The 26,331-nt window shown below is 39.5% G+C and overlaps 1 protein-coding gene across 32 annotated transcripts in view; it reads left to right on the top strand.

Annotated features, from left to right (window-relative positions):
- Positions 1-26,331, top strand: part of LOC109993917 (regulating synaptic membrane exocytosis protein 1) — a 109,859-nt gene that overhangs the window by 68,551 nt on the left and 14,977 nt on the right. For 7 of the 32 annotated variants that reach the window (XM_065959641.1, XM_065959648.1, XM_065959653.1 and 4 more), the window contains 18 exons: positions 28-68; positions 1,927-2,040; positions 3,017-3,116; positions 3,991-4,114; positions 5,079-5,096; positions 7,366-7,412; positions 8,069-8,193; positions 8,283-8,413; positions 9,436-9,607; positions 9,970-10,120; positions 10,435-10,491; positions 13,343-13,508; positions 15,913-16,014; positions 16,701-16,760; positions 19,086-19,163; positions 20,982-21,071; positions 22,995-23,078; positions 25,423-25,488. In XM_065959641.1, coding sequence (XP_065815713.1) covers positions 28-68; positions 1,927-2,040; positions 3,017-3,116; positions 3,991-4,114; positions 5,079-5,096; positions 7,366-7,412; positions 8,069-8,193; positions 8,283-8,413; positions 9,436-9,607; positions 9,970-10,120; positions 10,435-10,491; positions 13,343-13,508; positions 15,913-16,014; positions 16,701-16,760; positions 19,086-19,163; positions 20,982-21,071; positions 22,995-23,078; positions 25,423-25,488 — 1,726 coding nt within the window. The remainder of the gene's footprint in view (positions 1-27; positions 69-1,926; positions 2,041-3,016; positions 3,117-3,990; positions 4,115-5,078; positions 5,097-7,365; positions 7,413-8,068; positions 8,194-8,282; positions 8,414-9,435; positions 9,608-9,969; positions 10,121-10,434; positions 10,492-13,342; positions 13,509-15,912; positions 16,015-16,700; positions 16,761-19,085; positions 19,164-20,981; positions 21,072-22,994; positions 23,079-25,422; positions 25,489-26,331) is intronic. The other 25 variants (XM_065959639.1, XM_065959643.1, XM_065959642.1 and 22 more) reach the window with 25 other exon arrangements.

The following is a 26,331-nucleotide window of genomic DNA, read 5'->3' as shown; positions in this document are numbered from 1 at the left end:
TCTGAGCCGGTCTCTTTTCTCTTACAGGTGACTGGGAGTGCTACCCTCATGACCCCACTGTATGGCATGTAAGTCCCTTTATTTATGTCAACTTTAACTTCTGGTTTTATTATTCAGCTGTAGGTGTAGCAGCCTTTTGGGAATTGAGATGCTCTCTAATGTTTGTATGTCTCTTACTTTTACCTTCATCTCCTGTTCAAAGTTGTCTCCTGTTTCTTTCTCTGACAGTTGTGATGGTAGCTATCACTGCCTGTCTGCTGTTGTACAAATGTTTTACTCCAAATAGATCTCAACTACTCTAAAACTATTCAAAGTAACCCCCCTCCAAGTGTCTCACTTGTAGTTTGGCTTAATTCACAAAATAGTTTAACTTAATTATTGACAGTTGAACCCTTTTCTTACATTGCAAACTCAATGTGTTCCCCTCCTCTCATTTTGTTTTTCCTAGTCACAATAGCAATTGCAACTGTAAAAATGTTAAGGACCTTTTTGTAAAAATACTGTTGTGTTTTATTCAGCTGGTTGCACAATTGAGCTAATTTATTGTTAGGAAATGCTGCTCTTATCTCTTGCAACATTTGATCCTGAGTGTTATGATCCTGTGATCCTGTAATAGTCAGATAGAGGGAAAATGCATTAAATTCTTATGTAACTGTAGTGTCATAATAGTTTGACATAATTCCCACTGTTTTTGCTTAATTCCTGACAGTTCAACCTTATTCCTTCAATGCAAAATAAAAAAACGTGTTTCTCATTTTAGGTTTTAATGCCTCAGTAGCCACAATACACAATACAGAACATTTGAGACAGGTGATACATGCAACACTCCAACTATTGCATAACATCAGACGCTCTGTGTCCACCCTGACTCTGTTCAATACAGATATGTAAACAAACCCCTTACCTATAAACTGTGCACTTAAGATCAGACAAGAGACATAACCACTCACGTAAAATAAGTCTGGGTTTGTGTTTACTTTTTAAATAGAAACATAGGTTTCACGTTGGGATATATTAGCAAGACAAGTTCATTAATAGAGCACCATTCATACACAAATCAATTCAAAAGGGAATTAAAGGGTTGAAAACAGAGAACTTGTCACATTAAGAGCAAAAGCTCAATCTGTAGGGACTTGGTTTGGGAACCAGACCAAGTCTGGAAATTGGGCTGTCCGATCTAGCTGGAGAGGTGCCAGTCCACTTCGCTGCCCTTGAGCAAGGCACCAAACCCCCAACTGCTCGGCCGATCCTGCTCGGCCGATCCCTCACTCTGACATATCTCCATTAGTGCACGTCCATAGGATCCTGTTTGTTAGTGCATGTGTATTTCAGCCTATGTGTGTGTAGAACTTCTCAAAAGCAGAGTGTAAAAAGTAATCTCCCCTTATGGGATTAATAAAGGGTATCTTCTTCTTCTATTTAAAAACATGTCACATTGAGCACATTCAAATACAAAATGAAACATGTTTCTTGACTGGGAATAAGATACAATAAAGCCAACAGAAAGTAGGTTGTCATTAGCATCCTTACTAGAAGGTTACTAGAGAGTAACTAGTAAACTCCTTCCACCAGAGGTCACTGTATTTAAATACAAAACTCTTTCTTTCAACTAAAATTTATTTGTGCATTCAACACTTTGGACAAGACAAAAGTACTCACAGGGTGACCGACAAAGGTTCAGCTCAAATGGTGCTCTGCATGGCTAACAAACCGTTTCCCTTATTGTGACACATTAAGTCAGGGCAAGTTTTTTTTCCAAGAGAAAAACTCTGGATTTCAAAGCATTGACTCCAGCTAATATTATTATTATAGACATGATTTAAAATGGTTTTCTCCAGTTGTAGCTGATTTTCAAGCTGTGTATGTACTGGTCCTTTGTGTCCTCTTAGTGAATCTGCACCTTTCTCTTGTTGTCTCATGTTGTAGCATCCTGTAACCTGGCAACCATCCAAGGAAGGTGACCATCTAATCGGGAGAATCACCCTCAGCAAGAGGAGTGCCACCATGCCTAAAGAAGCTGGAGCTCTGCTGGGGTTAAAGGTGCAAGTGGACACAAGAAAACACACAAACGGACGGACACACACACACACACACACACACACACACACACACACACACACACACACACACGCACACACAGGTCATTGACACATTTAGCGTCTGAGAGGGCTGGAGTAATGTGTTTAACTAAACCTTATCTATGAGATAACTTTTCAGTGTTTTTGTGCTTGTGGTTTGTACTTTAATTGCTTTTTCATTTATAACAAAAATTTCCCAATAAAAATGCTGCCAGACTTTAAAGGTCACATCTTCTCCTCCTCTTCAACCAGTTTAAATAAGTCTCTGAGCTACCCCCAAATCATGTCTATGAAGTTTCTATTTCTAAATCCACTCTGATCCTGTGTTTGATCATGCCTATAAACCCCTCTATTTCAGCCCTGCTTAGAACAGGCTGTTTCTGTGTCTGTACCTTTAAATATGTAAATGAGCTGTGTCTGACCACACCCCCTCTCTGGAATGGCTTGGATGGCGTGGGCTTTCTTGCTCCATGTCCTATAGTTTACGGTGAGAAGGCAGACTCAGAGGGCTGAACAAACACCTAGCTGTGGGAGTGTCACCCACCTGGGGGAGGGGCTACTGCCATTTGTGATGTCATGAAGGGAAAATCTCCAAACGGCCTGTTTGAGCACACATTTACTGAAAAGTGGAGCAGGCAGAAGACAGAGAGGATGGACTTTTCTCATAGTTGGGGGGTGTGTAGACGGACTAGAGACACATATGAGTGTCAGAATATACATGTTTTTATTATACTTAAAATGTTTTTATGCTCAATAGATTTTAGATGTATAGAAGAGTGGATTACTAATTGTGCTGTAATGAAGCTTATTTATCTTTGTGATGTTTTTTTACAAATACTCTTCAGTAAATGTTGTCTTCCCCTGATATCATGGTTATGACACTCATCTCTCTCTCCCTCACTCTTTGTGTGTGTGTGTGTGTGTGTGTGTGTGTGCAGGTGGTGGGAGGCAGAATAACAGAGTCAGGGAGATTAGGTGCCTTCATCACTAAAGTCAAGAAGGGAAGCCTGGCTGACGTGGTGGGACATCTCAGAGCAGGTAGTCTAAAGCAGCACACCTGTCACACTGTCTGTAGAAATTCCTCTGAAGGTAGTAAATAAGACAACGATGCAGACACTGTGACTTATGAAGTCTTGTTTTTGGGCGTTTTGGCCATATTCATGAAGTTTCGATTCAGAAGTGACCTTATGAAGATAAAGAGTGTAGATAATCTTTGCTACACCTCCATCCTGGTTGACAGAGTGTTGAATCAACTTGTCAGTCACATGTAGCCACATCCAAAGTAAACCCTGCACCTGTTTGTTTTACGCTAAACAGGGCCATCATATAGGCTTAACTTAACATCATGCTGTATTGAAAAAGACTTAAACCAGCGATTGAAGCCATACACTCATTTGGAAGTGTTTACCTCAATAATAAATCAAGTGAGAAGTAGGCTCAATTTCTGTTTGACAGAGCAGAAACATCTGCTGTTTGAAAATGAGCCAATGCAGAACTGCAGTTCCTCAAGTGTCCACTTGAGGCTGACTGCTACAGCCAAAGCCCACTTTAGGTCCTTCATTGAAAAAAATTCTTCTTTACAGCAGAAATAAGCATACTGGTAAAAAGAACTTATTTCTGATTTTTTTTATTTCAGAATTTTTTTTATTTCTGAACTTTTTTTATTTCAGAATTTTTTTCTACAACTAATCCATTTTGATCTTATTAAGCCAAAAAGTTATTCATAAAGTAACTAAATTAGGGGCGTGGCTAAATTTACTGACTACTCTTTGCCCTGTTTTTAGATTATCAAAAGCTAGGTTGGAGGTAGCAATTGGAAAACAATGTGGTGACCCCATTAAGTATCCACTCCTTCTTGGTATTCTAGATACATTACATATTGAACCTCTATTAAATGCATGTCTTATTTTAGGGGATGAAGTTTTGCAGTGGAATGGGAAGCTGTTACCAGGGGCAACGATGAAGGAAGTTTACAACATCATCCTGGAGTCTCAAGCTGAGCCCCAAGTGGAGCTGGTGGTATCCAGGCCTATTGGGTAAGTCAGGAATCAAATTCATTCTGAACACATTGTTAGTGTGGTACTTCAATATTTGTTGAAAATGCAGCTCTTTAGTTTTCAGCAAGTAATCACACTGAATGCCTCATTGAATTTAACCCCTTGATTCATCACACTGAGGCTCTGACTCAGAGTTGGCTGACCTCAGATAAGACTTGAAACAGCGACATTTATTTGTACTCTGATCACGACTGCATTCAAAACATTAAAAATAGCCATCCATTACGCGCTGCGACTGCTTGCCAAGTTTTGGAGCAGGAGATTTCCATTTCGCCTGCTCATACGTCCCCTCTTAAAAAAGCTCTTGTGTTTATTTCGACGATGATATAAGGTGAATGTTTACTGACCAAATAAAACAGGCTTCAAGTGCCATAAAAGACAAGAGGAGGCTTCATCTGATGCTTGAGGCTGATGGCTTGTAAAAATTCAACCATGCACATCATAAGTGATTACAGAAAAGACACGTTTAGGGATCCTGAAAACACAGCATTCTTTTTTGAAGGAAACATTGATTGATGCTTTAATGAAATGTAATCTTTACTGGCTTATTAAGGGCCTTTAAACTTGATAAAGTGTATATTTTCATTTGAATTAAGTGGTGGAGCAGCTTATTAAGGGAAGTATTTCATTACTCCACCCAGACAGGAAGTATCTATGTGTAGATCATCAGCCTTATAACTTAATTCAGCATTTTCCCTTCATCTTAATCAGTCTTAATGAATCTATCTCTGGCTGTTATTTGTTTAAAAGCCTGATGTGATATTTACTGTATTCATAGGAAATGATGATGATTGTTTAAAGGCGTTTAGTTAGCTCATTATAAGGGATTATATTAGACTCAGTTGTCCCTGTTTCTTCAAGCTTTTCTTAAGATCTGACCTTACACGCTCTTTGATGAGGAAAAAAGCTGAATCTATTAATTTCTCTCCTAACACTCACGAAGGGTGTATAGAAAATATCAGTAAGTAATCTGAATTTTTTTACAGGACCCCTTAATCCTCTCACGCTTATGGAAACTATTTTGGTTTTGCTGGTGCCATTTTGCATCCCTAAACAAAATGAACTGAACCCTGTTTGGTAGAAATGCCAACCAATCCAAGTATCGGCTTTTGTGCAAAATAACTTCAATGTGTCCTCTCCTATTATGTTTAAGTTCACTTGAAGAGATGCAAAATGGCCTTTTGGGAAATGTCCATCAATGTAGCATTTATTTTGCAAGCTTTTTTTTTCTTTTAAATTGTTTTGCAGCATCTGGAATTCCTGTTTTTTTCCATTCCTGGTAGATCCTGAGGATCCCAAAGTAAAATTCCCACAGTGTTAAAATAGAATTGATTATTTGACTTTACTCCTAATCCTTTGTTTTTAAAGTTTGGGGATTCATGAAGCAAGCAATGTCTCTTTTATTTCATTTACCCTTTTAAACTGTTTGGTTTTGGAATGGCCTCAAAGGCAGCCGAGGGTCCATGAAACACTTATCAGTTGGAAATTTGCATTTCAAATCAAAAGTTTAAAATAAAGACAAAGAAACTGTTGATACGTTTGGGGGATTTCTTTTAAAGGGTGAAGATAGAAAATAGATATTTATTCATTGTTTTTATGTGAGGCACATACTGTAAGTGCTGCTTGAAAGCTTTATGCTAAGCTAGGCTAATGACCTCCTGACTCCACCTCTCATCTAACCCTTAAGCTGTGTTCAGGCCAAGAGTGAAGCAATTAAGCTGGACTAATGCTACCTTTGAATATTAGCCTTCCAAAAAAAACAAATATCAGTCTTTTTGGATTCATAACATCAACTGGAGGTGTATCCCACTTTGAGGAATTTCACCCTCGCCACTAATTTCCTAGTTTGGTTGGACAGAAATTTGAAGTGACTAGCTGACTACTGTAAGGTAAGGAAAGCTCAGAAAACAGTCAAAATTGGGCAAAATGTATTGAAGTTGAGGGGAAGCATATCTTGTACAGTTATAAATGAACAATGTTAAACAGGTTTGCCACATGAGTCTAATGTTTGCAGTGCTAGCACCACTGGCGTCCGGGTCCTCCCACACGCTTGTGCTCACTGTGGTTACGCATTTCTCTGGTCGATGTGTCAGTTTAACCTGACACAGTCTAAATACATTTTATCTCAGTTTTTTTTATCATAATTCTGCCAAACTGGGCTTGTCCTACGAGTAATATCTGTTCACTGTGCTGGTTTAAATCTGGGCAGTGGAGCGATGAGGGAAGGCCCATTAGCTGTCGCCTCAGTCAGTCTATGGCTACAGCCCCGGCTAGTGGCATGTGGCTGCATTACAGCTTAAGCACATCATTAAACCAGCATTGTGGTCCAAGATATAAAATATAAATAATTCTGGTTCCGACTAGTGAGGGTGACAGGTAGGCTGGTCGTGCACATCCCTGGTCTTCCCTTACCCTGATTGACGACTGTCCCTGGGGTAAATGTGCCGCCCCTTCATGCTACTTACGGTTAAGAAGTGCCAAGCTTGATGCCCTAATAGCTTGGCTTGGCTTGTAAAATATTTACTTCACTTGTGTCCAAAAACCCCTTTGGAAATAAAGAAACCTAGCATAAATAACCAAATATTGAACTATTGCTTCAAAGGAAACGTTTTACCTTTTTATTTGCCCCATTGGTCTGAAAAGCATTAAAATACTGCCTCCAGAAGTGTTCAAACAAACATCAGCATGACCCCCTCCAAATATCAGTTGCCTGGCTGCTGATTTGAAATGCTGAACACGCTCTGGATTTTGATTTTAAAATGACAAATTACACTGATAAGTGTTCCACAGATTATCATGCTTTCTATATTTAACATGAAGTTGGTGCAATGGATTCTGGTGTTTCCCATCAATAAAACGTCATTGTAGTGGTGGTGGTGGATGAGAAAAGGTGGTGGTGTGTTCATAATTAAACCACTGGTTCCCATTTCTTTTGATTCCACACGATGATTGACCGTAAAAATGTCTGAATGAGTCTGGGAAACACTGCAGATATGAGAAGAACTTGGCTTTGCACACATTTCCTCTTTAATGCTCAATTTTTTTAACCACACAGCATTTGATCTCCTAACGACTTTTAATAACAGTGCTACTTTTCTCCAGTAGACTATATTTATTGCATGCCTGCCTGTGCATCAAGAATTATACTAACTTTTTAATTATTTTTAAGGTCATGTGCCAGTACGAGAGTCACTGACATTGTTGTTTTTTTCACCTTTTCTTTTTTCCAGTGATATCCCAAGAATCCCAGACACGTCCCACCCTCCATTAGAATCTAGTAAGTATCTCCTGTGTGATCACCTACACAGACAAATATACTCAGTGGTTCATTCACACACATTTACGTAGTTTACATGTTCAATGCATTATAAAAACATAGAGGTTAAATAAAGTGCAGTTTGATTGAATGTGAAGCCCCTGAGATTATCATTTTCGTTTTTCTTAAAATAGCTTAGAGATGCTAAATTTAGCATTTAGACTTGAGCCTTGCTCAGTCAAAACAGCAAAGATTCTTCAATCAAAACCTCTGAGGTTCAAATTACACACAGTAATGTAACAACTGTTTGTTCTGATGACTTCCTCCAGCCTTGTTGTTTGGGATTGCCAGGATTTGTGTATGATTGTGTTGGAAACAGAGCCTATAACTTTATTCAGACTGACATGTCAAGCCCCTGTGACGTTTCACCTTCAACCCGAAATCTTGCAGAGGTTGAAGTGATAACCCCCTATGTACTGTTTCCAGAGTTAGCTGTGAAATGCTCTATGCTCACTGTGGAGTTACCAAAAGTTTGGATACATTTAAACACACGTCTCAGTCCTTTGATTATTTCTTCCCTTTTTCCCAACACCACTCATGTTGTCATGTTTCTCCCTGACTCTGGACTAAACTTTATTCTCTCTGTCTGATATTTCAAATCCAATTTCCTCCTTCTGTCCACACAGCAGGTTCCAGTTCTTTTGAATCCCAGAAGATGGAGAGACCATCCTTAAATGTCCTGTCTCCCTCCAGTCCCGGGATGCTCCAAGACGCTCCCCAGTTAATGCCGGGGCAGCTCTCAGTGAGTGTGTGCGCTATGAGTATGAGTTTAGCTGTTGGTGTGACAAAGGAAGATGCAGCATCAGGTTTGTTTGTGTGTTTCTCAACCAGGTGAAGCTTTGGTACGACAAAGTGGGTCATCAGCTAATCGTCAACGTGATGCAGGCTGTGGATCTTTGTCTTCGCCCTGATGGACGGCCCAGAAGCCCCTACGTAAAAATGTACTTTCTCCCTGACCGCAGGTATGTCAACCCCTACTCATAGGGAGTTATTTGATCCGAGATTATCTACATTAGACTGCATTTGTGTTTTGCATTAAAGGCATTCTAGGTGGACTGATTGGGATCAGAAATGAATTAAGATTAATCAGAACCACACAATTATCCAAACAAAAATAGAGTTCATTTCATCTCCTGTTAGAGATGCATTGATTGGGAAAATCATGGCTGATACCGATGTTTGTTTGATAACTTATTTTGGTGTAAGACTCCCACAATGCCACCATTTTCTTTCATGACTAAGAATTAAAACAAGTCAGAGTTTGTACAACAGGCAACTTCATCTGTCCATAATAAACATCTTCTCTGTATCAGTAGTTAAGTGTTCTAGACTTCAGTACAACAAGTAAACATCGGCGACAGACATCGGTTAATGCCACGTTATTTGCTGATGTGCCGATGTTTGTTAACAGGGCTAATATCAGCACACACAGCTGTTGAACTGATGCATCAGTGCATCCTTATCTCTTATATGTATAATGACTTTGACCTAGAATCTTGACCTCATTAAAACATTTCTGATTTTTACATTTGATTTTTACATTTGACATGATACTCTGAGTTTGTACTGGTTAGCATTAAGCACTACTGGGTGAAAGCATTGGAAGTAGAGTAATGTTATCTACTTCATGAAGCCATATCTTGCAGACTTGGCGTTAAAAATCAACAATGAAGGGGCGCTGGTGGCGCAGTGGTTAGGGCGTGCGCCCCATGTATGGAGGCTGTGGTCTCAAGCGGGCGGCCCGGGTTCGAGTCCGGCCTGTGGCTCCTTTCCCGCATGTCATTCCCCACTCTCTCTCCCTGGTTTCCAACTCTATCCACTGTCCTATCTCTCAATTAAAGGCTCAAAAAGCCCCCCAAAAAAATCAACAATTAAATCAACATGGTGGTTTCTGACATGCTGTGTGAAGAAGTGATTGAGAATTTGGGCGGCGAAGGTGAGCCCTAGTCAACTTGGTTGGCTCAGTATCTGTGGTGTTCAACAGTGATAAGAGCAAACGAAGAACAAAAACAATGAAAAAGACGTGTGAGCCCAAGTGGAACCAGACGTTTGTCTACAGTCACGTCCATCGGAGGGATTTCCGCAACCACATGCTGGAGCTAACGATATGGGACCAACCCAGGTCACCAGAGGAAGACAGCATCTTTATGGGAGAGGTACTGCAAAAACACATACACATGGACACGCAGATTAAAAGCCCCCTGACCTTTGAAAGCTTTTTTTTTTGCACAGAATATAAAAATGTTGGTGTCAAAGACTTTTTATCCACTTGTTCAACAGTGGATCAGACTGAGTAATGGATCACTAGAATGTATTTCCCTCTTCCCTTTCAGAGCTTCTGTAAAAGCATGACAATCCTCCCATCTAATATGAAAGAACTTTACATAACTACTTTTTTTTTTACCTTCTATCAGAAACAGGAAGTGTAGAGCGAAGATATTGTACTAAACATTTTCTGTCAATCAGCAGTCATTAACAGAAGGAAGACATTTAATTCCGATGTGGGTTATGACTTGAGCAGATCCTAATAGAGCTGGAGACGGCCTTACTGGACGACAAGCCTCACTGGTATCCACTCCAAACGCACGATGTCTCATCCATACCGCTGCCCCGCCCCTCCCCGTATCTACCCCGACGAAACACAGACACCCCCGGCAAGAAGCTGCAGCGTAAGTCTATGACCACCTGTAGCTGTGTTTATCTCTGCATTAGCTCCTTTGTATCCTCTCTGTGTGTGTGTGTGAGTGTGTGTGTGTGTGTGTGTGTGTGTGTGTGTGTGTGTGTGTGTGTGTGAATGCATATTTTATTATATAAGAGTGAAAGGATTTTGTATACGACCAAATATAACATGTACGTGTTAATGTCTGTTTTTGCAACCCTTCCCTTATTCCACTTTTGTGTTTTGATGCATCATGCGTATGTGTGTGTGCGTGGTGTGAATACACATCTATGTGTGTCTGTGTCTGTGTCTATGACTGTGTAGGTTCTCAACGTGTAACAGAGCCTGAATTTGATGAGGGTACAGCAGTAATGTCTAAAGGTGGGTGGGGATTATTTTCTAGTATCACATTCAGTGTTTCCCACCAACTCTTATTTGTGGTGTTTAATGGGGGGTGGGGGGGATGATGCTTTGTACTCATAAGTTTAAAGTCGCAGTAACAAATATTTGAGCCAAAATGTATTCCTTACAGATTCCCTTTACTTCAGAAAGGAGGAGACCTCTGCTCCTGGTACAAACTTGTGAAAAATGAACAAGGAAGATCTAATGAGACTCTGTTTGCAAAGTTTACAGCCCTCCATATTGTTTCTCTTGCATTGGTCTGTGTACAACTTTGCAGCTAAATATAAACAGAAAGTGCTGAGATTTGACAGACCTGCGAGTTGAATGGGGTTATTTCCTGCTTTAAACTTAACGGACCCTTTTAAAGTAACATTTACATTCCAATATTAAAAAAAACAAACATAGACAAAAATAGACTTTGTATGGCAGACCACCACAATTAAAACAAGAGTATGGGGCACACTGGCTTGTCACATATTACGGTACATGTTTGCATGGGGGGATGACCATGCAGGCTCCATGAAGCACTCACACATTCATCAGAGGAGCTCTTACTCAGGTCTCATTTATGGTATTGACCCAAATATAACACAGGGATTATTTTAAAAACTTGAAATACCCGTGAAAAAAATTGGGGTCGCCTTATTTTCAACGTCTAGACTTTTAAATGACCAACATATGTTCACAACAATATACAGGGCTGCTTATCGGTATAATGAGTGTACCTCTCAGGGCCGAGGCCAGCTGTCACTCACAGCTGCAGGGCCAGGGGGGGAGACACGGTGATCATACAGAACAAAGCGGTGGAAAAGTGGGTCGAGATAACTAACAATTCAAGCAGAGTTATGAGGCAAATTATAAGATAATGATGATCGATGCAGCATTTTAACCGTATCAGATCGGTAAACTCTCGGACCATGTGCATCTTCTGTACAGACTTCTATAGGTGTAGGTAGTAAGAGAGAGAGAGGGCTTCTGTTAAGTTACTCCTTAAATGCGTTGGCACTTATAGGAGACACTGAAAAATGACAATTTAATCCTTAAAGATATAGAAAAAATATTTTTATTTAACAGGTGAAAACAACAAGGTACATTATATAATTAAATGTGTTTGTATATTTTTTTATTTGTAAATTAAATAGTTTTCTTCAAAAAGTATTTTTCTAAAAATATATAGTGTATCTGGCTGCCACGGGGGAGACACGTTGACTGGTAAAGGGGGGAGGGGTCATCTTACAGACCGGCCAATACGGTGATTAATCAAACCAAAAAAAGACTCAGATTTATGTTTTTGTTTGTTATACAACATTTAAATCGTGCACGTGTGTGTTGATCGTTTGTCTAAATTATCCGGGTTGAACTCCAGTTATGTAAGAATCAGGTGAATGGATTCAGTTTATCTCCACTCATAAGCCCATAGGTTAATCAAAGACGGTCTGAATTCATTTTCTAAGACTTTTATCACACGCCATGTATCAGAGAATATCAGATACATCAGTGGAGAGCTACGATTGTTTCACATTAACTATTACCTACGTTAAAAAAGGAGAGACAAAAGGAATGCAACAAAAAAAGACACCACTTTACTTCTACCAACTTTTTGTCTTAATTTCCATGCATGGCAGGAATAAATGAAAAACCTCAGTGGCACTTTCTAAAGCAAAAAACCTTAGAGCCCGCTGTGAGCTGTGAGATGCTCTTCTCTTGGAAATGAAACCAGTAACCTTGGGACCACAACAAAGCCTGACACAGCCGCTCGAACCCTTCAAGGCTGATCAGTCCGTCTATTTATATTTTGATCTGCACACCAAAAGGAAGACTTTTTTTTAACCGTATTTAAAAAAGATATCAGGACACAGTAATGAAAAAACTGTCAGCAACAGCTCTATTATTAGACTAGTCTTTAAATAGTCTGTATCATCGTGGATCCTGAGGTAGATGTCATTCATTATGTTCAATTCCATCGGGCACCATGCTTAGGTGTTAAAATGTAAACGATGGTAGGACTAGTTAGCCCTGTCTAGTCACATATATTTGACTTATTAACCAATTAGCAAGAAGTCTAGGTGATCCAAACCTTGTATTGAAATCTACATCTATCCCCTAACCTTTTGCAAGAAAAAGCCTGAATAGTCGTTTTTCTCTGACAAGGCAAATAACCAAATAACCACAGTTTAGGATTTTTGGGGTGGCACCTGGGGTGGCCATTCAGATTTCAAGCGGGGCCCAAGCCAGCCCTGGACAACCCCCTGGACACGCCCCTGCCCCTAGCCCCCCAAAAAACTAGAAGGTAGATAATCACTGAATATTGACAGACAACAAAAACCTTCTCTACCTTAAAAATGTACGTAAACATTTGGTTTGTTTCCATGTTGAATACATCATTTAACCGTAGAGCTCTGTACTTCCTGAATATCAATGTCCCTTATATCTTTGTCAAAAATAAAGTAACAAGAGTCATTTTCAGACGCAATATTTACTCCGCTGGGACGTTTCCCCTTTAATCTTAGTTCATACTTCACTCTTCATCTATAAAGCATCAAGCATCATGTCCTACATTTTGTGTGTCACTTATAAACACAGTTATACATATTTTATAGTTAATTAATATATTCAACTATAAAGTGCTTAATGATTGTTTTGAATTATTACTGAAAGCTGCTAGTTTATAATTTACAGTCCAACTTAGGAGTTAACATAAACATAGCTGGTGCGCCAGAGTTAAGGATGTTAAAGCACCTACTTGCATCTACAGAAGATCCACTTGAACTCATTCACTTTTACTCACGACTGTGTTTCTATGTGCATGTGCATGCTCATTCCCATGCAGCAGCAGACGGGCGAGGCAGGGAGAGGCAGTGGGAGCCCTCGTCTACCCTGGAAGTGCCGGACCAGCAGAGGACGCCTGCCCATCACATACGTTCCCGCTCAGTCTCCCCGCACCGAGAGGAGCAGGGGCGAATCAGGTCACGGCCGCCCAACGTTCCCACTCAGAGGTGAGGGGTTAAACTATATGACAAGATCTTTATATTAAAGGTGCAACATTTTTACACTAATTATTTTGAATAATAATGTGAAATCAGTATCCAATATACATCAAACATTAGTAAATGTGTAAATTGACCCTTCTAGTTCAGCTGTGATTTAAATGAATACCAACATTGATCATTTTTGGACGTGTCATCTTTGCAGCATTTGTTTAGTTTGTCTCGTTTCCTCCAAAATGTTGTATTTTGCAAAAACATGACTTTTCTTTTTTTCTGGTCTTAATGACCAATAGGTATAAAAAAGTTTTGAAAGTGCTTATGACATCAACCAGCAGCAAAGTGAGGTTTCAGTGACTGCTGAATAATCTTTCAGGGAGAATGAAACAAAGTACATCCACCAAAGTGGCTGTGTTTCCCCCCGACAGGCTCAGATAGTCATTCTTTCTGTTTGATTTAGTAATAGAAAGGATCCCTAAATTAGGTTTGGGAGTCACCAGAGGACCCACCATACGATATTATCACGATACTTGAGTCACGATACTTGAGTCACGATACTTGAGTCACGATACTTGAGTCACGATACGATATCATTGTGATTTTCAACATTTTTTGATGTGCTGAGAATTGCGATACAATAAATTGAGATGTAACTTTCTTTTTTACTGAATATTATGTCCACAAAATTAAACTAAATCATATTTATACACAATGGGTCAAGATCACAGACTGACCAACATTTTGATTAAAGTAAAACCCTGAAAAAGGCTTCAACTTAAACAGCTTAAACTTCATAATCTTAACTATTTCAGTCTAATCGAACTTAACTGAACACAAACACTCAGGACGACTGAACAATGGCAGTAACACAACGGGTTCAAAATTAATTGTGCAACCCCTTCAGCAATTTAAAAATTTAAAAAGCATATTTGCTATCAATATAATAATAATATCGATACTTGGCGACCATGAGACGATATAATATCGGCTCGCGAAATATCTCAATACTATGCTGTATCGATTTTTTCCTGCATGTAATGGTATGCAAGTTCACACTTAAAATGAGCTAGCTTAAAGTTCAGTTCACACAGCTCTAAATGAGATAGTAGTTCATATTTATAGTTCCCAATATTTAATTTTGAAGATGTTTAGTTAAAGAATGAAATAGTTCTCGTTCATTTCACTTGCACCAAACTACTTTTTTTCTGTAGAGAGTCTTTTCTTTTAGGCATAAATCACTCACATGTTTTTCCACATATTAACTATAAACTGTTAAAATAACTTGTTTTTTTGGCGCCGGATAGACGAGCGGTTACGTTGCGCACCTCATGTACGAGTAGTCCTCATTCCTGCAGCCTCTCTCCATCCAACATTTCTTGTCTTTCTTCAGCTGTCCTATCTAATAAAGACAAAAGCCCCTCCCCCTCAAAACAAATGTCTTGGTTTTCTACATATCTTAAGAATGGATTCTATACAGGAGCAGGTGAGGAGGCCTGTGCTCAACTGTAAATTATAATTAATATGTCAATAAAATAAAATATACATACTAATCACTCTTCACTGTAGAGGCTGTTTGCCCCCTAATATAGAGATAGTTTCAGCTGAGTCGACGGGTTTCAGGGATTGGGCTTCTAGATGTTATAGAAAGATCTCCAAGACAGAGATAAACAGCTTTACAAGTGACTTCGATAAGTAATCAACTGTCATAGAAACAATTTCAAAATAAAAGCATCGTGTGAAAACGCAGTGAAGTCTCATCATAGAAAAAAATAACCCAAACAGAACCGGGTTTACTCATCGGAAGTTTCCGGTCTGAGATGTTCTACAGATGAAGCCATGTCTGGACACATACCAGGTGATGTTTATCTGACTTTGACTAACAGTATTCTGGGCGTTCAGCGTGAACTATGCTCACATTGTCATTTGTGAGTTAAAAATTTATCTGTCCTCTTTACTGTTCATTCAAAAACATGAACGCACTCGGTTGACCCCAAATATGATGATGATGATTTTTTTTATATAAAAATAAACCATGTTTAAATATTACTGGAATTCCCCTTGAAGTTTTTTGGCAGCATGGCCTGATGTCAGATGATGGATTTTAATTTGGGGGCCAATGTCAGACTAGAAAGAAGACATTAGTGAGACAATGTAAGAGGTAAAAGCAACATGGCAGAGGGAGGCAGGAGGAATTTGTTGGAAGCCAGCAAACAGAGTCCATCTACTAATGAAATGTCTGTCTGATGCAGAACACACAGTGCTGCCAGCTCTGCTTTTACTATCTGAGCCAAATGAGCCCCACCAAGAGTCTGCTGCAATACGGCCTGACCACCAACCTGACGTAAATGTTCCTCTATCTCTCTCTTTCTTTCTTTCTGTCCTCTTTTTTTTGTCTTCCTTCACTCCTTTCTTTCAGGAGTCTGGATGATGAGCTTCCCTACACTCGTCGTTCTCGCTCTCCGACCCGTTACCACGATGCTCCCCGAGGTCGCCACCAGGAGGAGTACCTGGATGACAGGTGTGTGTTTGTTCCTGAGCACTGCTTGTAATACATCTAATTATTCTAAATGTCGCCAGGATTTTCCTAAAATGTCCCTCTCTCACTGTGAGCTTTTTTTTTTTCTGGTGTGTGACATTGACAGCTTCTTTGTGGCCCAGTTAGTATGACACAGCAGATTTATTGTGCAAAACCGTGTGACTGCCGCAGAGTGTGAATGCCTGTCATGACATTTGCTTTAACTGTACTTTTCAGAAAGGTTAAATTATTTTGCTTACCCTTGTCATTCTCCAAAAAAACATTTCCTTGCCCTTTCTCTCTCTCAGTTTCCCTTTTTAACGGCTGCTTTCTTTGGCTCTTGAACCAAGTTTGGAGCAGAAGCTGTTTGTTGGTTTTCATATTGTATAAAGTGACTTTAAGCTGTGTTAAGGCAAAACAGCTTTTGCATTTCTGCGTGAGTGTGTGTGTGTGTGTGTGTGTGTGTGTGTGTGTGTGTGTGTGTGTGTGTGTGTGTGTGTGTGTGTGTGTGTGTGTGTGTGTGTGTGTGTGTGTGTGTGTGTGTGTGTTTGTTTGTTTGGGTTTGTCTGGCGTGCATAGCAATCAGCAACAGCTCCTCTTTCCTATTCACCTTCTTCTCCTTTTGCTCTTCTGGATTTTTGACTGTTGTTGATTTCCTCATGTGTCATCCATCTCCATGGTAACCACAGTGAGGTCATCATGATCCACCAATCAATGCGAGGCAAAAGTGCTGAGTGCCTCCACACCAGGTAAACTAGCCTCTGACGACATGTTGTTTTTGGATCAGTAGTAGTGTTATATATGCGGAGCTTCAATATATAAAACTGTCCTTCTCTTTCTCTTACTTTGACTTTAATGTTTACAATTTTAAAATTTAAACAGAGAGTTAAAGTTACATAATGTTTGTTTTTCTTAAAGATAAAGGGATCAAAACACACTCAAGTAGAAGCTACATTATAAACAGGACTCCGAGAATAATGATGGCAAATGTTTGTAGATTTTTTAGGTCAACAAATCCTCAGAAAATATCTCATCGTTATCTGTATTGTTCAACTTCTCAATATCTTAACACTCTTTGTTTCTTCATAAATGTATGAAAAGTGGTCAGGAATGTGTGGATTTTTTATCTACAAAAAAATATGCTAAATGGTTAGTGCTGTTTTTATCCAAGTGGTAAAAAGTGCATCTGAGGGGGACTACTTTTAACAGCGGATTAATACGCTTTGGCTGTTCTAGTGTGTACTGAAGGGCAGCAGGATGGAGTAAGTGGGAATGAGTCTTAATCAAGTACAGTATGTGTGTTCTCAAAAGACATCTTAAAAAGTCCAAAATGAGGGGGGTCGGTAGCCTATTGGTTTATGTGTGCACCCCATGTACAAAGGCTATAGTCCTCCGAGCAGGCGACCCAGGTTTGAATCCGATCTGCAGCATGTCGTTCCCCACTCTCTCTCTCCCCAGTTTCCTCTCTAACAACTCCCCAAAATGAACCTTAGTCTAAAATGACTGACCCAAACCTTTTTGGACCTTGGTAGTTTTCTTAGACCCTAGACCAGAAATATATAAAACTGACCAGATTCTGTCTGTGGTATTATAGAGCTGGGCGGGTACAGGTACACAAGGCAGAGACACCTGAGACCTGGAAGGGCCCAGTCAATTTAATTGACTAGAGGTGAAATTCAGGTTTTCAAAAATAAGGAGGTAAACAAATACAATCAAGTAAGAATAGAGGGGATAAATAATAGAGGTTTATACAAGTTGTGGCAAAGTGACAAGTTTTAAGATAAAGAGACATGGTGTGATTAATAGCAGCAAGCAACCATAGCAATGCAAACATAGACCAGAACCTGTGCTAAGTCTTTTGGCATTAATAAACTTATTTGCGAGAAAGTAATTGGAAATATCCCAATATACGCAAACATCTCTTTATATCGGGATCAATACAATGCTGGGTTTGATGTTTTCACAGGATTTGTTGACATTAATAAATGGCCAAATAAATGTTTACTGCCATTTTGGATATGAAAAAAGCAATATGGGGTAGTATGAGACGCATAAGAAGGTAGATCAGACTCTGGAAAGACAGCAAAAAAGGAGGACTTGTTCAGTTGCAATGCTGAGTAAGATCCACAAGAGGGCACTACAGGACTGTGCTTGTAATCATTGACATGACTCCTAGCTGTAATGAAGCTGCTATGATACAAAAAGTGTCAGCAGTTTAGCTTCCTAGGGTTAAAAAAAAAACAAAACATAGTTCACCTCCTGTTTAATGCAAACATTCATACGATTTAGCTCCTTAAATGAAACAAATCTTAATTTTCTATATTTTCCTCTTGATAAGAAGTTTTCCACATCTTGTCTCTGTTCTTTACTCGCATAAATAACTAAATATAGTTTGAGATGTCATTTTACATTTGGGTATCATGTATACTGTACTCATCTCTGCATGGGTCTCATGTGAGCACACAGACAAAGAGGTAAGTACCACGCTAAAGAACACATCTGTCTGTCTTATTAGAGGCTTCTCCTTGTATAACCACACACACGTCTGATGGAAACATAATAAACTGGTCCCATTTTCTGTTTGTACTCTGAATACACACAGATGTGTTTGAGGGAGATGGGTGTTTTTAATCTCGTCTGTCGAGATGAGAGCTGCCTTTTGCTGCTTGTACGCCTGTCATGGGCTGCTGTAGTTCTTCTTGCTTACACTGCAAAAAAAAAAAAAAACACAAGCTTAGCCAGTGATTTTAGCAAGGAGGGAGCTGTTTGGAAATGTGTCACAAGATAATATGACTGCTGTGAAGACATACATAACAGTCCTGAAACATGGAAATAACCTTCCATTTTTTAGTATAAGGAAAATGAAAATGAAATACGCTGGCTAGTGAGCCGGAGATGTTTGAACAACATCTCTTCTTGTGGGTTTCATAACAGGCGTACACACATAGATCCTAAAATCACTGGATAAGTTGATCCCCTTTATTAAAACTTTTCCACACATTTTGTTTTTTCTCCTCTTCCACCCATTCCTCCCGTTTTCCTATTTCTGCCTACTGCATGCACGCTAACATCAGGAGACCTGCTAAGCACTGTAACACACTGCCACCTAAGATGCCACTTTTATTCAACGGTATCCACAAACACAAGAGCAGGTAAGTACATCATGAAGGGTTCAGTATGCTTCAAAGTAAACACGGGTTAAATACCCAGAAAAGCTATCCCGTTTCTAAATGGTTCCTTAAATGATATCATTAATGATATAGTATTAATAATATCATGGCTGTCTGTAATCATAGGAACACAGAGATCTCCTGGAGAATGCTCCTATACGTTTTCACTTCTGTAATATCCTGTTTGTTTGTCAGTTTGACACGACAGATGGCTATAAATACTTCAGTGCCCATTAGTGACAGAGGCCATTGCTTTGGGGGAGAATCCAGTCAGAGAGAGATGAATCAGCTCTGCAGAGTTGCATTTTGAAAAATAAACACAGACTCATGTTTGCTAAATTCATCCCAAACTGACCCACATTCTCAAGAGAGAATTCATTTAAATTGTCTCTGCTCTTTTTGACCAGTGAAAATGACAAATTTCAAGCTGGATTTTTCCAGCTGAATTGCATCCTGGGTCCCCAGGCTTACCTTGAATTTGCTATGATTTAAATGTTTATGGTAACACTTAAAATCAAAGTCACAATATTCATCATTAACTAGTTCTCTACTAGCATGCTAATAAGTAGCATACTGGCTGTTTATTAGTACCTTATTCTACATGACCATAGTCTAAAGCTAATAGGTCATTAACTTAGAGTTTTCCCTCCTTATTACTGATTATTGAGAGTAAGTCAGGAAGTTGTTGAACATGAATTATGATCGTCACATTCATTGCTTAGTATGACCCTTATAAGGTAGAAGTAAGCAGAATCTTATTAAGATTATAATTCATGTTAAACAACTTCCAAGACAAGACAAAGACCATAACTCTATTTAAAAAAAAAATCATCATCTTGTGTGCAGGGGGCGTGTCACTCACTTAGACTGTAACACTGTTATTTGTTCTTTGTCTTTTCATAATCATCTCTGAGAGAGAAGTTCAAACCCTGCTTACTTTCCCACCTCCCACAAACCAACCAATGGCTGTGAGGGGGTGGATCAAATTTTCATTTTATTTTTTGGACAGTAGCATCAGGTGAAGCTCTTATTTCTAATGTCAGAAAGTATTTGAAGCATACTGAGGCCTGAGACATGTTGTAGTGCAAGTGTGAGTCCTTCTCATCCTTTGGAAAAAAAACAAAAAACTTTTTCAGTATTCATCTGAATAATACCTCATATCAGAAGATGAAAATCTGCAGAACTCTACATTTTTATAGTAGCAGACACACAAAGATTAAATCTCCATAACCCTTCAAACTTCTTTTTGTGTGAGTATTTCCTAAAGGAGCTTCAGTGACGCAGCTTTCATCTCTTTATTTTGTTTTATTTGCAAAATGCATGCTGTTTTTTTCCCATCTTGTGACTAGTTCCAAGCTGTCTGCATGTCGAAAGATAAGCTCTACTGTTGGATCGCACATGGTCATGGCAACGCGCTCCTCCATCACACATCGCGTTGTAATGTTCACAGATGAGGTGACAGTTAGGTAAGGCTTACTCATAACAGATGTTCAGATTGTTTAAGTCCTAATGAAGGAAAATATGAGCTTTATCTATGCCCACTCTGGGGAAACAATCAGAGAGCAATCAGAAAAAGTTGTCTCCACCATTTCTCATCTCCATGACAACCTACAGACACTCCCATCCTTCCGCCAGTCAGCCAGTCATGGTTTAATTTTCAGACTAGCGTTATGATTTGGAGAATCAAACTCGACTTTCTTTTAAAACATTTGTCCATTGTTTTTCTCTTTTTGTTTGTTTCTGTCCTCTCCTCCTGTCTTCTCCTCCATTGGATGGCATGTTGTGCTGTGGTGCCTCTAGTGATCTGCAGCCTTCTCTGGACAGGGTTAGGAGCGCTAGCACCAACTGTCTGACCCCAGACAATCATGCCCCCTCACCAGAGACTGAAAGGTACCAGCCTCTGTCCCCTGCCACCCCTCCTGTAGTGCTCAAGTAGTCTCTTACTCTCTACCTTTCCTGGTCTTTGTAGTTCTTTCCACTTGCTGAAGGTTAAGCTTCCCCTCTCCTCTCTCTACCCACACCCCAGCGCTGTACACCACTCAAACCTGTCTATCTGCTGTTCCACTTAGCGGCTTCCTTGTTTTACCACAATCTTCAAGTTGTGTATGAAGGTGCAACATTTTCTAACACCAACACCAGTGTATCATCCATGAGCAATACTTTGATTCTCAAAACATTTTATGAAATGTAACAGAAATGAAGTATTGCTATCTACACCTTCATCAACCCATCTAAGTATGAGTGTATGCAAGAGAGATTAGCACCCTGACAACAGAAATGGTGCTCTTCTCCTTATCCAATATCCCCTTATCTCAATCTTTATATCTAAAAATAAATGACCTTATCAGTTCATCTTGCTTAGCTTCAAATAGTCCAATCTTACGTCTCGTTATTATCAGTTCACAGTTACCTGTATTTGTGCAGGACAAGCTATCAGGCCTCATCTGAAGAGATTTCTGATGCCATTGCTGCTTTCTTGATCAACCGTCACATTCAATGTAATAAAAATACCATGAGGAATACCTTAAAGGTGAAGTCAGTAGCATGTTTCATTGCAGCTTGTAAATATAATATTCAAACTGGGCCCCTCTTCCCGGACTCATTGTCCCCACTTACTCCAGGACATGTGTGTACGTTTACAGCTTCTACCGACACTGCAAGCTACAACACGTTAGCACAAGCTAACCCCAGGTGTTTAGCACCTGCCTGTCCAACAAAAAGCAGGCCAACTCTGAGTCCGAGGTGAAAGCCAACCCAAAGTCCACCCCTGTTTTGGAACAAGCTTTGTCTACTAAGTGTTTTGCTCACTATGGTTATATTTTCTCTACTTTGGCGCCACATTCAGTCCGTCATATTCGGCAGCTATGACAGACTCTTCTCTAAACCCAGGCAGAGGACAGGGTCTCTGCAGACACAGTCACCACCACATATGTGTGGAGGCCCATAAGTGGTGATTGATCGGAAATGCTTTTGTTTAAGTCTATGTTTTATTTTTTAGGAAAAAGCTACTGACTCTGCCTTTAAATGTTTTATAGTTTTTTTAAATACTTGAGGCTAAAAATAATCCCTTTGTCCATACTGGCCATAAAGTGTTAACTGCTTTTTACTAAAACAAAGGTTAAAGTCTTAGATTGTATATAAGAATTGGAAGCCACAGTGTGAACTCTTCCTCAAACCTGCATGCTTTCTATTCCCAGCTGGTGTCACACCACTGGTACCAAAATATGTCCAATTGTATAGAAGCAGATGAATAAAAAGCCACCTATTACTTGCTGTATCACCTCAGTAAGCAATTTGGTAAAGAGTTAATGGTCCCCATTGATAGTTTCATGTCTTCCATAAGACGGTATGATGTTCCTTTTGTAATTTATGGTTCCACTTCAAGAAAAAAAACTATAAAAATACTCAAATTTAACGAGCCACAATTAGCATCCCAAGTAAAATCAGAGTTAGTCAATCACTTACAGTCAGTTGTGTAAGTGCGACTTGCAAACTAACCTGGTGATAGTGACATCTGGCATTTCCTACATCCTTTTGTATGGTTTTGTACAGTAACCTCTGGCTCTATCAAAACCAAGATGGTGCGACAGTGGGCCATTATTCATTGGAACCAAAAACAACAACTGCTAATGAAAGCTGTTGTCAGCAGTCTGCTGGACGTGTAGATGAGCACACTTGTGCTAACAGTTTTACCAACTCAACTTTATGAAGTGTACGTGCATACCCAATGATGCCATGGCATTTCTAATTCTGAAATGTCTTTTAGATGTGGTCATACTGTATGGGTGATTTGTTTTGTATGTGTACACGTAGAAAACCTTTGTCCCATTCCCTGCCCCGGAGACGTCCTGCAAGTCCCAGGATTCTTATCCAACATGCTTCCCCTGAAGATGACAGGTACCCTTTGGTGGACCCCCAACCGCTTCCTCTTAGAGCTTGACTACTGCCTTCAAATCTGATGCAACTATGACCCAAACCCGGAAGTGTTTAAGTTATATAAAAGGAGAAAGGCGTGTTTACAAGGCAAATAACCACCCAATATGTCAGCTGGTTTTCTATTATAATAAACACATTCTTTAAAAATTGACCGAAGACGTTCAGGTTCAGTTGGGTCTTATTGGGTTAAGGCAAATGTCAAGCTCTTCCTCATTTTACAGCTAATGCTTCTCTCTTCGCTGAGTCCTGATATTAGCAGTTGGTGAATTTACAACCTAAATTCTTTCAGCTCTTTCTCTTCAGACTTAAGTGTAGTGAGTGACTTTATCTTGTATTATATCCAAACTGTAAGTCATATTAGCACACTGGAAAAGTTTGACCTTTCTTCCAAATTGTAACAACCTTTAAAGAAACGGTGTGGGAAGGTTTCAAGATTTGAATGAAAAAGTTTTATTTTATGTTAAATATGAAATCACAGAAAAAGGAGGTAGTTAAACGCACATCACATAGGTGCAGGGCAGTGCAAATTCAGCAGACTGTGGAAGAAGTTAGGCCCGCACACTTGATCAAATGCCAAAGTTTCCAAAACTGATCACCTGATGAAGACCTCTGGTCGAAAAGTTGTAATGAATGAAACATTTTTGTGGCATTTGAGCAAATGTGCGGGCCGATCTTCTTCCACTTCCTTCCTTTGTTAAGCATTCCATTAAAAATTAAAATGGTTTCCTAAGATCCCTAAATCAGTATACACCAAGAGATTTAACAACATTTGATCTAAATGTTTTGTTCTACAAAAGACAACCTTTATAATATTACTAAGAATAACTACAAAGCACAGAAATGTTTTTATGGTGCCACAGTCTGGCTTATATGTGAATGTCATTTCAAGAACCTTTCATCAAACCTGTAACATCTGTTTTAAGGTTTATGGGAGTTTTAAACAGATGTTACAGGTGAATTACTGAGATTTTCAGTTAGCTTTAGGCATATTTTATCCCAAGGAATGTGACCAGGCTAACTGTTAATGCCAGGGCATACTCAACCTAGGCAGACACATATAAAAGATCTACTCTTATGAGACTTAAAAAAAAAATGCCTGTTTCGGAAAATTTCAAAATAATACTTTTAATTTGTTTTTAATTTAAATGTTTACCGTCTTGAAATCAACAATAGTTGCAGTTGAACCTGTAGGGTTTCAGCTAATTTCAACAAATACAAGATAAAGTGACAAACTACTCTCGTCACTTTTTGACCTTTAGCCTTTTGTTTATAACTGCAATGAGCTGGACACAGTGACAGTGAAAATAATGCACAATGTAGAATTTGTCAAATGAAAGTGTCTCACAGGCAAAGACAAGTTCTACACTGTATGAAGCTTTTTCACTCCCATTGTGTAAAGGGTTGCCTTTGTATCGTTTTTTTCAGCTTGTGATGGTGGTGTTATTCTGGTTTCCAGTCTGTTGCCAAGAGATGTAGTGATAGTTTTCATCCCTGGTTGTGGTTTGTCGTTGCTGTAGTTGTGACTCCTTTTTGCTTTTCTATTCTTCCTTCACGGTTTTCTGGTGCCTGGTTTGTGCTCTTCTAAACATCTGGTAGTTTGTTCTGGTTATGGTGTGACCTCCTGCCTTGTTGAGTTGCTTCCTGCAGTCTTTCCTAGCGTACTTTCTGTTCTGGGATTTGCATCTGCAGCTTCTATGTGCTCGCATTTTCTTCACAGTCTCTAAAAAAAAGTCCTTCTTTCTCAAGGCTTAGTGCTCAGAAATGACTGAGAGTTCACGATGTCCATAATTCATATCAGAAGTGTGACTGTGTGCTGGTGTGTGTGTGTGTGTGTGTGTGTGTGTGTCGTACATGTATCATCCTTGTCATCTTCATGTCCATGAATGGAGAATATGGATGCTGCTTCCTACTCAAGAGACTTTAATTCACCTCAGTACAAAGAGGTAGACACAAACACACACACACACACACACACACACACACACACACACACACACACACACACACACACACACACACACACACACACACACACACACACACACACGCACACAGAGTTACAGATGAAGCATGAGTGTGTGACACCCCTTATTCATATCCCCATCATACCATCTATCACAGCATGCCTCCTATTTCCTGTTTTCCAGATCATAAACTTATAAGGCCACTGACAGCCGCCTGACAGACTCTTCTAAATCTAAATGATGTCCCTCCATCATACTCTCTTCCATCCTCTCATCCATCCATCCATCCAACCTTTTTTTCTGTTTTGTATTGTTCCCTTTGCTCATCCACCATTCTCCAGGCAGCCTCGGACCCTGGAAACACCTGAATGTCAGACTCATGGCAGGAAGCTATCTAACAGTAACAGGTAAGGCACGTCAAGAAGGATTGTATGAGCTCATTGATGGAGGGGCTCGCAATTTCTCATCCAGCTTTGGCCTCTTTTCTTTAAACTGACTACTGCTGGTAGCTTTTTAAATCAATTCATCAGATTGGAGGAAGCTACTATCTTTGAAATACTCTCAGTCCGCAGTGAGATGGGATTAAGATTTCCCCACATTGGACCATCTTGAAGAGAGTGTGAAGGCAATGGTACTGTGTTAGGAGAGTTTCAGCCTCACGTGGAACACATGATGCTAATATGTAGTATGACTGTCCCTTTCTTCATGAGCTCTTATGGGAAAAGGTGTCAACTCATTCTTATTAGAAATAATACCAAAAATAACATTTTTAGTGCACTTTATTAGATAACATTAAGAATATATGCCTTTCATAACCTTCTTTAGGTTTACAGAAAAAACAAGAAAAAATAAATTATGCCATTGCGTTATAGGGCAAGTTTCATTGCAGAATCATTTAAGGTGTTTGCACATGAAGTATATTTTTCCCCCTCTATTTTTCTTAGAATTCAGGCATATTCAAGATAGACACCAACTGTTGTAGGGTAGGTTATGACTTGCAGAGCGACCACGTATGTGACTTGCTAGATAAGCGAAAGTGCCACTCACAGGAGGTCAACGGACAGGCGCTCCACAGCCGGCATGGTTGGTGTTCATCTGAGAAATCATAGCACTTATCCTAACTAACTGGTCATAACACTGGGCACTGTTCAGCCTTAAGTAGAACTGGAACTGGCAATCATCCAGATGCAATTCATGGAAAAGGCAGTGAAATTCACAGAGCTGTGTGTACCTTTAGTGGTGAGCCCCAA

This window comes from Labrus bergylta, chromosome 10, assembly GCF_963930695.1.
Source record: "Labrus bergylta chromosome 10, fLabBer1.1, whole genome shotgun sequence".
NCBI lineage: Eukaryota > Metazoa > Chordata > Actinopteri > Labriformes > Labridae > Labrus > Labrus bergylta.
Note: the sequence above shows the minus strand (reverse complement) of the source record. Positions and strands in the feature narration are given on the sequence as shown.